Source organism: Xyrauchen texanus, chromosome 1 (genome assembly GCF_025860055.1).
Source record: "Xyrauchen texanus isolate HMW12.3.18 chromosome 1, RBS_HiC_50CHRs, whole genome shotgun sequence".
NCBI lineage: Eukaryota > Metazoa > Chordata > Actinopteri > Cypriniformes > Catostomidae > Xyrauchen > Xyrauchen texanus.
In genome coordinates, this window is record NC_068276.1 from 9901921 (window position 1) to 9917289 (window position 15369).

The 15369-nt window shown below is 34.7% G+C and overlaps 1 protein-coding gene across 5 annotated transcripts in view; it reads left to right on the forward strand.

Moving 5' to 3' along the window:
* The window catches only part of lins1 (lines homolog 1), a 42303-nt gene extending 27423 nt beyond the window's left edge, over positions 1-14880 (forward strand). For 2 of the 5 annotated variants that reach the window (XM_052129596.1, XM_052129753.1), the window contains exons 2-7: positions 4149-4436; positions 5539-5628; positions 5936-6077; positions 7876-8454; positions 8640-8826; positions 11928-14880. In XM_052129596.1, coding sequence (XP_051985556.1) covers positions 4149-4436; positions 5539-5628; positions 5936-6077; positions 7876-8454; positions 8640-8826; positions 11928-12573 — 1932 coding nt within the window. In that variant the 3' untranslated portion in view covers positions 12574-14880. Of the gene's footprint in view, positions 1-2472; positions 2598-4148; positions 4437-5538; positions 5629-5935; positions 6078-7875; positions 8455-8639; positions 8827-11927 lie in introns of those variants that run through there. The other 3 variants (XM_052129832.1, XM_052129681.1, XM_052129911.1) reach the window with 3 other exon arrangements.
* Positions 14881-15369: the final 489 nt, after the last annotated feature.

The window sequence follows — 15369 nt, forward strand, 5'->3', positions numbered from 1 at the left end:
TGTCAATGGAGTCTCATGACAAGTGAGTAGACATGATCTTGTGTTTCGTTTTATGCGTGGGGTACGCAGGCTTAGACCTTTTCCTCCCATCCACGTAATCTGTTGTTTTAGAGGTGCTCTTGGGTGCTCCGTTCGAGCCCTTGACAACAGTCACTGATAAGTTTTTGACTCTTAAAATTGCCCTGCTATTGGCATTGGCATTGTTTAGAAGAGTTGATGATTTGCATGCCTTGTCAATCAATCCCTTATGTATGGATTTTGCGTCAGGGTGTTTAAGGTGTTAAGACTTCGTTTGGGCTATTTGCTCAAGGCTATTTTGACTATAAAGGCTATTTGTTATTTGGCATCCTGTCAAATTAAACATTGTTACCATTTGTAAACAAATGATATTAATAAATTATACCTAATTATAATTATAAATTATTATTTTTATTATTAGAGGTCCAAGCAACAAAGGTGCTGAAACCCTATTGTGTTTGTTCTGATTTTCTTTATTTTTATGCCCTAAAAGTGTAGGGGTGTCAGAGACTCCAAAACTGGCAGGATGGTCCCAAACATGTACCACTACTCAGGCACTCATACTCGCACCCATCCTACCCTAGGTGGAGATATAATAAGCACTTTTTTGTGCTTAGTTGTTGCTCATATCTCCTCAACCATATGGCTACAATCAAAATTCTCTTAATCCATGCTTCAAGCCCTACAAAACTTATATATCTCTGATTTCATTTCAGTCTACGAAAATGTTCCTCCATTTTATTTATTTTTTTGAAAAACCTACTTTTTCAAACTCCTAGGCCGTTTGTCCAATTTGCATGAAAATTTGTATACAGACCCTCCTGACAAAAATTATCAAAATAATTTCAATACGTCAAATCGTCCCGAAGATATTTCCGATGCAATTCCTTCAGTTGAACGCAATTTGATTCATTGATTACTATCTACTCAATGCATGGCCCAAACTTAACAAAACCTGATACTTATAGTCACTAGGCCCTGTTGATTATTCATGCAAATTTTGGCCAATTTCTGCCCATAGGGGACACTACAACTTAAAAAGAGTCATAACTCAGCAGTCATTGGTCGACTTAGTTCAAATTAAATGTGCAACTTATTTGGTTCAAGTGCTAACATATCTTTAATACAATGATTTGAAAAATCAACAAAAATTGCCACCAGCAGCCAATCAAATTTCAGCACCTAATAACTTGGGCTGATGATCCTGAAATGTATTATACAAAAGAAGGGTCTCTACAGGAAGCTGTGTATAACATTTAGTCAGAATCTAACTCTCTCTGTCAGTAGACAGTAGAATCTGCTTTTTTTTTTTGTATTTTAGTTTCTCCAAATCCTTCAGTGCCCCAAATCTTATGGTCACATGTATTTCCATTTCCTCAAGAAAATGTTCTATCACTTAATTAGTTTTTGTTTAAATACCTACTTTTTCAAACTAATCCTAGTTTCCCGATTCACACGAAATGTTGTATACATCATCTACAGACCCTCCTGATAAAATGTTATCAAAATCATTTTGATTTATGAAGTCGTTCGGAAGATATTAGGGAGTGACCTAAAATGAGTAGTTGGCCTGTATCATGTGAGTACAATATTCAAACATAACAAAACTTAAAACACATGGACAACAGAACATTCTGAGTTCATATACAAAATGTAATTATCTTGTGATGTTAGTGGGTGCTATAACTTAAATAAGTTGACAACTAAGTTGAAATTTGACACCAAAACAATTGTGTACATGGCATCCACAGGATCTATTCTGTTTAGTTTGGTTATTTTAGTGAAACACACCAGGACAGTCTGATGCGATTTGCCAAATTTAATCTATTTCTGTTGTCAGCAACACATCAAAATGATTGGTTAATTTAACAGTAAAGGACAGATGCAGGATGTAGTATAAATTTTTTCCACTAGTGGGAGGCACAATATAAGAAATCATTGAAAGACTTGAACCCTTCAAATATTGTACTTTACTGTATGACATGTGTTAATATGTGCATAAATAACAACATAAATCATTTATATCTAACCACAGTCATTCATTATCAATCGGGAAGGAAAAAATATATACTAACTGCTATATTTTTCTAATTTTTGAGATGCAATCCAATACTCTAAAATCTGATGATCTAAAAGCCTGTATGAGCCATAGACCTTATTTACAGGAGTGGTATATTTTATTTTTTATGGAAATTAAATTGAGGCTGAAGTATAGACTCACAGTCTCCTCAACTGCTTCAGTTATATAAAGCTGGCGTCAGGCACTTATGCTTTAAACAAATTTTTTCTGGAGTGCGCACTTCAACTGGGCTACCCTCGAGATCAGCGCTCCAGAGATGGAATAGTGCAGAGCTGATCACTTGCTATCGTGGCGGCTTACCTTGATATCGTGGTGCAGACCTCAAAACTTCAGGCTAATTTGAATACTGAAAATGTCTAGTTTAAAGTGCTATCAACTATTGAAGCTAATCAAGTGCTATTAAAGTGGAAGTCAACTCCTCTCAAACAGATGGACAGTCCCGACATTCTATTCAGCACTGAAGAGGAAAAGAGACAATACTCTGTATTCACCCAAAAAGGTTTTTATTTTAAATATTTCATTACAAATCATCATCCTTGCTTATATATGTAACAGTAACTGTGGTATTTTGACAAATGTTATAGTTTTAAATTGTTATTAAGAATTTGTCTTACTACTGTGGAGGGTGTTAAATAATACTTTTACATTGACCTAACCAGAGTAATGACTGTACTTAGTTCTGTACTTAGTTCTTCGCCTAAAACATTATATCTATTATGGAGTGGGAAACAATTTTATTTACTAGCACAGTTCCAACTCAGTAGTGTTCTACTCATGGGAACAGTCAGAATATAATAAGTAGTCCTAACATCTTAAAGTAAATATTTAATGCAAAAGGTTCTGGATGTGAAGATTATGCAAATAGTAAAAATTATGCATGTTAACAATATACATGTAACAATATACTGTATATATAATGTAATATTTGCAATTTATCATATTTGTTGGTGGAATACATGGCATTTATATATATATATATATATATATATATATATAGATATATATATATATATATATATATATATATATATATATATATATATATATATATATATATATATATATATATAGATATAGATGCAATTGTAGAAATTCACTTTTCACAATCAGCCATGATTAATTTAATCCAAGAGTGAAAGTGTCCAATAACAAGACGGTTAATTAGCTTAAGTGAGTAGTATTCAACTGGTCATGTGATTGTAAAATGGCAGCCCCCATGAGGGCACCCCTGACCCATGTTGAATAAAACAGCTTTTATAAGGTTGAATGACTAGTCTACATCTCATGTGAATGGTCATGACATTAACCATATTTTTCAAAATTACAATGAATTTATTTTAGTTATAAAACTTTTACTTGGGGAAAAAGGAGTTCACCTTTAATTTTATTTTAGTTTATTTTGTAGCGAAACAGTGCTTACCTAACAATGGGTTAAAGAAAAAAGGACAAAAAGAATATTAAAATAAAATGGCTTATATTAACTGCTCATTCTTTTTAAAATGTATCATCCATTAACCCATGAAGTGCAGCAGGACAGTCAGTCAAAAGCAACATTAATTTTTATAGAGATAAAAGCTCATTGTTGTCTAAAGGTCCCAGAAATATACTTTAAAAGACCTTTTACAAGAAAGTAAAGATCCTGATAGCTGTCAGCAGTGGGTGATTTCTGATTTAAATCGATAAAGAGAGGCACACAAAACGACTTTTAAAACAGACTCACAAAGAATCATGGGGGAGACCCATTGAATTTTGGGTTGATTTCATTCTGAAAATGTGGCCCTCTCAGAAATTTTAAATGCCCCCCAACGCATTTCATTCTGGCGCTGACTCTGTAAATATGCATTAATGTAAGAGTTACACAACATTTAATTTATATTTGTTTTAAAATGTTACATTCTTTTAGAAATGAAGACTTCTTCTAACGGCTAAAAGCGCATACATCCATTGAACAATCCCATACCTGCACTTTCCTTAAACAAAAGTTTCAAACTAACACTTTACATGACTGACTGATTATCTTTCTTGTGGATGCAAAACTTGATTTTCACAGTTTCTCATCATGGATTCTTCAGGTTTGGATTTCCAAACCATTTTCAGACTGTTACATGCAGGAGCTGCTCCTAACCTGTGCAGTAAAGACCTCGCCAGTAGAATTTCATCATGTCTTAGCCCTCAAACAGTCATTGTCACAGACACTGCTATTATTTGCTTGTGTCTTACTCTTACTGAGAAAATCATTACCAGACTATCATGTCAGAGTCTGCCACAAGATGTCAGAATATTCTGTGAAGATGTCATGAGGAGTCTGTTTGGAAAAATGAATCTGATGGCAAAACTGGTATGTTACCCTGCTTAACTGATGTTGTCATGTGTGAATCTCACAAAACCTGTGAAGAATATGTGCGTGCCATACTTCACAATAAAAACAAAAGAAAGAAACATATATTTTGATTAAATATCATTCCCCATTACTGTAATTAGTAATTATTTCAACTGTTATAGTTATACTGTATATTATTTTAATTATAAAGTATCCATGCATATTTGTAGTATTTGTTGCACTGCCTTTTTATTACAGTATTTTTTATATATTGGTATATATATATATATATATATATATATATATATATATATATATATATATATATATATATATATATATATATATATATATATAAAATTAAACATCTTTAATCACTACAGGGGTAATGATAATTATGGGGAAATGTGCATAGTTGTCATTTATGTAATGTCAGAATGCAGAAGAAAATGTAATTGTCCTAAAGTAGGTTGCTTCTTTTTTTCATACAAAATAATTTATATTTTTCAAAGTTCCGTTTGTTTTTGGAGTGAATTGTGAACCCGGACATGTTTTTGTGAGATTAACCCTCATACATTAATATGTAATTTACATTCATATGGAATTGATCACCCCAAAAAGAGGTAATTCTCACATTTACTCCTCCTCATGCCATCCCAGATGTGTGTGACTTTCTTTTCTCTGCAGAACACAAAGATCTTTAGAAGAGTATTTCAGTAGTCAAGTGAATGGTGAACAAAACTTTGAAGCTCTTAAAAGCACATAAACGCAGCATAATTAATGCGATTCCAGTGGTTTAATCCATATCTTTGGGAGCAATCTAAGTTAATCGGTTTTGGGTATGAACAGACCAAAATTTAACAACTCCACTGTGCAAAAAGGAGATACATTTTGGTCTGTTCTCATCCAAAATCAATTGGATCACTTTGGAAGACATGGGTTAAATCACTAGAGTCAAACAGATTACGTTTTGGTCACAAAAATGTGTATGAGGAAAGTCATACACATTTGGGATGGCATGAGGATGAGTAAATGAAAGCCTTAAGACTAAAACTGAAACATAAGACTGATCCTAGACCAGTTTAGTAAGTGTTCTTACCCCTCTGTTGTGTTGGTGCAGATCTCCCTCTTCAGCTGCCAAGACCAACTGGTGTCTCATTTATCTGCAAAGTGTATGTCAGCATATGTCATCAATGATATTTGCCTCAATGTAAGTTTTCACAAAAAATATTTATTTAATACTACAGCTGACAAATTTTGCTATGATTATGAGTATGAATTTAACTTATTAAAAAAACAGTCCCCCTGGAGTACAATTTTGATAGCTCTCTCTTGATTGACTGATATTGATCATGTGTTGATCCCCATTTAATTTACATTAACATACTCATACATCTGGTAATCATCTGTGTTAACGTTGTGAAATGCTGTGAATATTTTCTGTTTGTCTTTTTATGCTTTATCTCTTTCAATCATTCTGAGTTTATTAATTTCTGTTGCCTAATTGTTTGTTGCAGGGAAGTAGCTGCTCTCTTTGGATACAGACATGCTCTGAAGTGTTTCAGAAATCAAATCCCAGCAGTGAACTGGATTTCTGTCTGTGGTCACTAACTGCTGTGATTAAAGGAGTGCTGAGAGCAGATTGCCAGAATAAAAATGGTACTCACATAATAATACAGTATAATTCCTTTTCAGTTGCTTTTAATTTAATTAAAACAAAGACCAAAGGGTTTATCAAAGTATGTTTTCAGAATTACACCACTTCCTGTTGCCTGAAAAAAAGAGGCTTCTCTCTATTTAGAAGAACAAAAGCATTTGCTTTGATCCTGAAGGAAACCACTGCATCAAACATTTCTTTATATAGGTTGTGGATGTAGCTTTCCATGATGTGATGAAAACCTTTTTTTTTTTTACAACTAGACTCTAATCCAGAATGATACATGGAGAATTTTTTATTATTTTTTTAAGTGCATTTTGTTGTATCCAAGTCTTTACTGAATTATTGTTAGATATGATGCATTAATAAAGATTAGATGATTCTGGGTTTTGACCAAGAAGCAAATCTGTAAAAGTAAATCCACAAATGATCCATATAGTTTATTTAATTATATATTTTTTATTTAAATATATACCTTACTCTGTGATAATGTTCAGTTTCAAATGGCTTATTACAGCTAAAGAACATCAGTATAAATTTGATTCATGGCTTTATTAGCTCCAGAAGAACATAATCTAATCATAAATCTAATGTTTATGCAATCAATTTATTTTAGATGCCCAGATGCATGTCTGAAATATTGTTTATTATATATATTTAATATAAAGAATATATTTAGTGAAAAGAGGTCATTTTTTATTTGCTACTAGTTATGCTCTGATTCCTATGACTCGATCAGTGGTCTCACATCCATTGCCAATCATAAACCATTTGCCCATGTCGCAAAAGATGCGTGGCTCCTTTACAATTTCAGCTTCACTATCATGCCATCACAAGCAGAATGGTGTAAGACAATTTGACACCACATCAGTGTTAGCATGTGGAAATGAGGAGACGGGGAGCAGTGACACGCTTCAAGGCTTTTATTTTCTTTGCCTTTGTGTGCAGTGTATGCACTCTTTTCAATGTTTTTACTCAGTTCAATAATCCACACTCTCAAAATAAACAAACTTCTTCACAAACACTCAATGTAAAAAATGTCAACACTGCACTCGTTCTCTCTCGCTCTTCTCTGGCGTGTACAGCTGTCTTAAGGGCTCTCTCCGCTATCACTGTAATGAGAAACAGCTGTTAGAAATCAGTGTGAGAGGTGTAGCGAATATAAAAAGCTTGTGTACATTACATGGCATTTCACACACAACACGGCAAAAGAAAACAGGCATATAGTTGATACAAAGACTTTTGGTACATAGTTAATGCATAAAAAAAATTATCAATACGTCTTTCTACAGAATTGGTAGTACAGAGTTGTAAGAAAAAGTAAAACACACAAAGGATGTCTTGGTCTTCAGTTGTAGAAGTCTTTTGCAGTCTTTATTGCAGTGTAGCAGTGACCAAGTATATGAAGCACCTTGGATTCAGTAGAGTCAGACTGAACATTGACCATTCTAAACTCATATCATGATATAGTTGGTAAAAAGAGTTTGCCGCCAATAATGTATATTAATCTACGCTTTCGATGTAAATTAAGTAACGCCTATAATGTTAATTAGATTTGACAAATGTTGTGGTGCCCAATTGTCTGGGATGGTTCTAGATGGCCCATTGTCGCTCCCATGCAGTAATTGTTTGACGTCTCTGCAAAGTGAAAATCCATGTGTTATGATACAAAGGTGTGAATGATTTAATAATATGGAAAAATCAAGTTTTGTTTACTTAATTATTCAAAGAACACTCAAAGGTGACATGCCATGTAGAAATGTATGTGATCTCTGAATACAAACTTTATTTTCCCTATAGATGTTTTGACAAAGCTTCTTGCTGCACTGGATGCGGACCTCATTTGCTTGTACGCCAACATTCTCCCTAAAGAAACAATGGAACCTCATAAAATCAAAGTGAAAAATCTTTGTAAAACCAAATGTGTGTTCTTTGACCTCCTTGAAGTCCTCAGTGCTGCTCGGCTCAGATGTGGGGTCTGTTCTTTTGTTCAGAGAACTATATTCATTCAGTCACGAGCACTCCTGCATGTCATGAGAGCTGACGTGGACTATTTAGTAAAGAAACGAGCATTACTTCTTCTGAAGAGAACTCTCCTGCGGAGAGCAGGTGAAGACTGGACATTAGGTGATGTGCACTTTGCAGCGCATGAAGATGGCAGATTGACTGACGACATGCTGTCCATGGCAAAAGCGGTATTACAGGAAGTGGAGGCTGGCTGGCTCAAGGAAGTTCCTGTGAAAACTCGGGCCAGCTTTTTTGGTGGAAACTGTAATGTGGGTCTCAGTGGCACACAAAAAGATGACGTCATGCTGAGAGCATTGAGCCTGATTTTGCTGAAGTCGCTAGAAATAAACATTCAGTTTTCTTGTGTGAAAGGTAACTGTTATGCTTCAGTTTATTAGGTTCATTTTAAAAAGGAAATGCATTGCTCAGTTCCTGTGAAGTCATATTGTGAAGATTGTTCCATGTCCCTCATTTTGGATTTAACATCATTTAATTTATTTCCAACACCAGGGGGAGATATATTTCTTGGTAATTTGCTCTTTTCCTCTTCTTTTCAGAAACTCAGAGTAACATTGACATTCAGCAGTATTTAACAGAGCTCATATCATTCCTCATACGTCATGGGACTACTCTGTCTCAAGACACTCACAGCTGTTCCTGGGTGTATTTAGTGTTTGCTGAGCAGGATGATGACATGATGGAGTCAGCCAAAGCCTTGATTGCCTTGTATTTGTACCAGAAAAGGTTTGATATGCATTTTATGTCGCCTGTTATCAGGGTTGGGGAGTAACTAAATACATGTAACGGGATTATGTATTTAAAATACAAAATATAAGTAACTATTTTACACTACAGTTACAATTTAAATAATAGGTATTTAGAATACATTTACATTCAAAAAGTATTTTGATTACTGGAGAGATTACTTTTATTGCTGGAAAACATTTATACATATAAATGATGAGATCCAAAGTGCATTTAAACAGCGGTGTAACACTTTTGATGTGTTACATTCATATGAGCAGACAGATAAGTACTTTGGAGCACAAGAAAAAGAAATAAACCTTGTGTAAATTGTCAGCTTTGCTAAGCTAAAATGCTATTTCTAGCCATTTTACATGCACATTTTACCAGGCACGATCATATTTTTTATCAAGAAAATTCACGTTGGATCATAATTTCTTTTTCTAGCTTTGATATTAGGGCAAAAATCATATTCTTGATGATAATTGTTTTATTGTTTTCCTATAAAAATATCTAAAAATCCTTAAAACAAGATCAATTTGATTTGATAAGCAACAATGCAGAAGATATTTAGGTTTTTAAGAGAATTTATTTTTAACGTGTATTTTGTCTAACTACTGGCAGAGATTTTATAGTCAAAACAAGTGAAAAAAATCTACCACTACTGAAGAAGTAATCCAAATTATTTAGAGTATGTTATTGACCTTGAGTAATCTAACAGAATTCATTACACATTACATTTTACAGCATGTATTCTGTAATCTGTAGTGGAATACATTTCAAGAGTAACCCTCCCAACCCTGCCTGTACTGAACTGTACCCCAAACTATTTCTTTCTAGTAGTTTACTGATATGTGTTTTGTTTTGTTTTTCTGGAGGGGGGGTGGGGTGCTGATATCTAGAGACGTGTACAACAATGCTAAAATTTAAATTATCATTTATTTTTGACAGTATTAAAATGTGCAGTTCATTCAAGTGGGCATGTTATTGGCTAATGCTGATAATCTTTAAATGTGAAATATCGGGTGATAATTCAGCCTGGCCAGTCTATCGGTTTACTACAAGTTTTTTTTTTTTCTTTAAGTTAATTAACATCTTAAGTAGTTTAAAGAAGAAAAAAAAGTGAAGCAGACCATTGGCCAGGCTGCTTAATCACATTTGATATTGTGTTCCATTCACTTCCATTAATATGCATGTGAATGTGGAAGAGCAGAAACTCAAGCAGATGCATAGATTTTTCATCTTACAATGTGTACCAAAGTTCCATTTACAAAGTGACTTGTAAATGTATTTAGCAAAAAGATGATTGAGCAATATGGGGATGTAAACATCAAAATCAAACATGGAGAATACTCTCACTTCACATCTAAAATAGTATGAATTTCAGTTAAGCACTTTTTAAAGGAATAGTTCAACCAAAAATGAAAATGTGGTCATTATTTACTCACCCTCATGTTGCTCCAAACCTGTATGCTGTTATTTTTTCTGTGTAATACAAAAAGAGACTTTTTAAAGAATTTTCACATTCGTAATAATGACAGTTCATAATATCTAAAGTTTTCAAGCTTCCAAAGGACAAAAAAAAAATCAAACAGTAAAAACACCATCAATTGTATCAAGAGTAGTCCATACGATTTGTGCTCTTTAAGTCTTCTGAAGCAGTATGAATGCTTTGTGTGATTAACATACCAAAATGTAGGGTATTATTAATTGAAATTTGTTTTTGCCAATGGAACCAATGGCATTTCTCATCAGTGACATTAAACCTAGCTCGATGTGCTGTTTGCAGGGTCCGAAACAAACTTTTTAATTAGAGTAGTTGGTAGATGAAAAGATTTACCAGCCAGTAAAATTTCTTATAGGCCTTTTTTATTATTGCAAATAAACAATACTGCAAGTATGTTTAAAAGTGAACTGCTTTTTTAAAGAACTGTATTAATTTATTATTTATGAAATATTTAATTGCCAGATAGTCCATTTAGAATTCTTTTTCAGATTATTCACTTATTAAAACAAACCTACATTTGTATTTTAAACTACATGTTGTCATATGTATGATCAATAAGTAACTCATGTCTTGAGTCTCGTGAGCCTTAAGTATGCATAACACAGTAACAGTTCTTGGTTTATTTGGAATGAGTGAATTAAAGGGATAGTTCACCCAAAATTTAAAATTCTCATTTACTAACCCTTTCATTTACGGTGTATGACTTTCTTTCTGCTATCTGCTGAACACAAAGATGTTTTCCTTTGTGTCGAAATATCCACTTAAGGGCAACATAAAATTACATAAAAATTCATACTTTCTGAAGTGATCTGATAGGTGTTGGTGAGAAACTGATCAATATTGAAGTCGTTTTTTACTATAAACCTTCCTCCCAATCTCCACTTCACTTTCACCTTCTCCTTCTGTTTTTGGTGATTCACATTTTTTGTGCATATCACCACCTACTGGGCAGGGAGGAGAATTTATTATAAAAATGACTTGATTATTGATCTGTTCTTCACCCCAACCTATCATATTGTGTCTGAACAAATGGATTTAACCACTGGAGTTATAGGGATTACTTTTATGTAGTTGCTGTAGTTGTCAATTCACTAAAAATAACCGGCTTAAAAGAGTAATGTTCGTGTGTTTTGTCTCGCGCTGTATATACAGTAGCAGTGAGGATTGCTGCAGTGCTTAGTAGTACAGCATTACACTTTTTAGCACTTTTTAAGTGTCTTTTTTTTGGTAGCTTGACAGCCATGGTCACTACGAATAGTCTTTGAATGTAAAAATGTAGAGATTCTTCAAAAATGTTCTTTGTGTTCCACGGAATAAATAACAGCATGTGGATTTGGAATGACTGGTGAACTGTTAGGATGAACTATTTCTTGAAGTATGTGCTTAGTTTAGTTAAAACTATTGAATGTAAACTTCAATTTGGGAAGAAGCTGTACAGAGCTCTAAATTAATTTTGCATCATTAGAATCTAGTGTGACCACCCCTAGTGTGTGCAGTAATTGTGTTGCTATGCTTGCTGGTGTAGTGTTATTTAAAATACCTTTCCACAAACAACAGTGAATTAATGGTAAACTAGCTTTCCTTTTTTTCACAGTTTGAGTTCCTCAGACTCAGGGGTTTGTGCCTGGGGCTGTAATCCCCACTGTCATTTTATACTCCTGCTCCGGTTCATCTCCTTTGACTCCAGTGTGCTACTAGACTTCCTCATCTCCACTGACACTTGTTTCCTGGAGTACTGCGTTCGTTACCTGAAACTTCTCTGTGATGACTGGATGGGGTTTTGTAGGTCTTGTCATCATATTGAAGATTGTGATGATACAACTGTGACGTTTAAAGTTCTGTCTGATATTGCAGAAACATCTGAATCCTCTCAGATGTCTGTTTCCTGCACAAGAACTTCAACGGTAATTGATGTCAGAGACAGCCAAGTTTCACATCTGGTTGATTATGAGAGCTCAGATGAATCTGAGGAGGCAGAAGTGAGCATTTTTAACAGCAATACCAAGGTAGATTCTGGTAGGGCAGTGGCAGAAGCAACTTTTTGCCCATCTGTAACAGCATTAGAACAGGTTCAGACTGAACATGTGTCTGAATATCTGTTTGGTAATGTGGTTGTGTGTCTTGTTGATCTGAGGACTGCAATAGCGAGACTGCATAACAGGGGTCTATTCCCCTACAACCCTACCTCACTTCTAAAACTGTTAAATAACATAGAACCAAAGAGAAACATGGTTAGTTAGACCTAGTCTCAAACCTATAAAATGGAAAAATGTATAACCAGATCCACATGGAATCTGCAGCCGTATAACTTCACAGAATGTTCTGCATATTTCCGGGCAATTGGAACACTATTCACATCTTCCACCCATTGTGTGTTTGTTAATTTAATACTTTGGTTAATTTCTAAATGCTTTCAGCTACTTGGAGTTTAATATCCTCAGCTCTGTTTTACCATATTTAAACCCATTCTATATAATTCTGCTGATTTCTTCATTATATCAATACAGAAAATGCAAAAAAAAAATTGTTTTTATTATTTTTCTGTCCCTTTACACACTGGTGTGAGACCCACGGTAGTTCTCGACCCATGCCAGGTAGACGCCCTTGCGCACGAAATTCAGGTGTTGCTGCACAAAGTCTTTTATCCAACACCTATATCACCCATGTGAAAAATGATCTGCCCCCTTAAACTTAATTGCTGGTCATGCCACCTTTAGCAGCAACAACTGCTACCAAACATGTCCGATAACTGGAGGTCAGTCTTTCACAACGCTGTGGTGGAATTTTGGTCTGATGACCAGGTATGGCATCATGGTGCCACCTCATAGAGGCACGAAATCACTGTCCCGGACTTTTACCTTGACTGTTCCCCAATGCTGGAATTACCTGCCTAATTCCACCCAAGCAGCTGTGTCTTTAGCCTCTTACAAAAAACAGTTAAAGACACATCTTTTTTTTTTTGAACATCTAGCCCATTTATACTAACGCACTACCTTCATGTTCTTTAAAAATAAAAAAAAGAAAACCTTAACTTGCTGAGTGTACCAAACTATGTGAGACTTGTATTATAGAACTTATTATATTGTTGCCCCTTTTGTTGGATTAAATGCTTCTATTGTTCTCTTCATTTGTAAGTCACTTTGGATCAAAATATCTGCTAAATTTGTTGCCCCTTTTGTTGGATTAAATGCTTCTATTGTTCTCTTCATTTGTAAGTCACTTTGGATCAAAGTATCTGCTAAATGAATAAATGTAAATGTAAAGTAGATATAGAACTAGTCAGCCAGGTTTATTCCAGGGAATTTTTTTCCACACAAAGAAAGACAAAGTGCTTTGGCCAATTTTACATTTATGGAATTTAAACAATTTTCTAAAGTTCCGGCATTATGAATGTTGTGCACAGCAGACGTGTTACAGACTGTCGTGCCACAAAATTGGTATGACGATAGATTTAAAGGACGCCTATTTTCATATTCCTTTAATTTTTGGGTCAAATATTTAAGTTCAGATTTCTGCCGTTTTTACTCCCTTTGGCACCAAGGTTTTTTCGAAGTGTGTCCACTACCGCCACTACAAAGGAACTGCATTAGAGTGTTGCTGTACCTGGATGATCGGCTTGTCTGTGTGGCATTACCACAGCAGGTAATATAGATCAATATCGCCTGGACCGTATTATGGCTCTAGGGCTCACAGAGAATTGAGACCAGGGTTATTTTCGTACACTAAAATAAATATTGCAAAATAAATGAAAAACTAAACGAAACAAGAGTTATTGATAAACTATGATAAAATAATAATGAATATGAATAAAAGTGTATTTTCTTCATAATCATCGAGGTCTATGTGAAGACCTGCAGATGGCGATGTGATGCATGTGAGGTTAGCTGATACGGACACTGAAGACAAGCGACATGAATGATGGCTGGTAGGAAGCGACAGAGCCTTTTGTGGGACTATCTAGAGTTTTATTATGAAACTAGTGAAAGTAAATGCATTGTCACTTTCGATCATATGGCTTGTGGTGTTGAAATTAAAGTAAAAAATCCCACAAATCTGAAAGTACAATTGCAAAGCAATCATCGAGAGGGGTGAGACTGAGCAGAGTCTGACCTTGTGTTTCCAAAGATCTGAGGTTTGGGCAACAAGTTCATATGAATTTAAGAAATATGAAAACACGCTTTTCATATAATGTTAGTCTTGTACCAAGAACAAGGAGTAGACTTTTACCCCGTAACTTCAATCTACTGGGGCGATGCAGCACCACCAATGAGTGGATTGCATTTTGTGTTTTTAGTTTAAAAATAAGTATGCTACAGTCATAGATTCTCTCTAAATGTGTACGGAGCAGCAGGAGGCGCTGACCTGAAGGCAAGATAGACAGTTCAGTGTTCTGAGATCAGAACATTCGTTTAGACCGGGATGAGATATTTGCTAACCGATCATAGTTTCTGTTTTAGTAAGGGACAGGACATTTGTAGCATCTAAAGGGAAATGCTGAAATGACAGCAGCTATATTCATTATAATTTGCGCTGTTACTTCACTGCTAAACATGAAAATATTTTTGCATTTAAGTACAAATAATACTATTAAACTTTGTGAAAATACTGACTGCACCAGTGCAAGTTTTTGATACTCTCTGCAGATGCTGGCCAACTTAACGGAGTTCTCCCATAATAAAATCAAGTGTCTTTTTTTCTGTCTGTGTTTCAGTTCTCTCTCTCTCTCTCTCTCTCTCTCTCTCTCTCTCTCTCTCTCTCTCTCTCTCTCTCTCATGATATCAAATTATTTCAATTTATATTTCTTACTGGTAAAACTTTCACTATACTGTACTACACATAGATAAGCACATTATAGAACACCTGTTAGATAATTTTGTCATCCAATGTATTTAATTAATTTTGTTGATCTGCAATCCCCGTCTCGATATGGCTCAGCTGAGGGAAGAAAGAAATGACACAGACACCCAATGGTATCAAATCCTTCTTCAAAGTTTATTGTTCTGCATTCTGTTATATGGTCCAGAAAAACCACATTC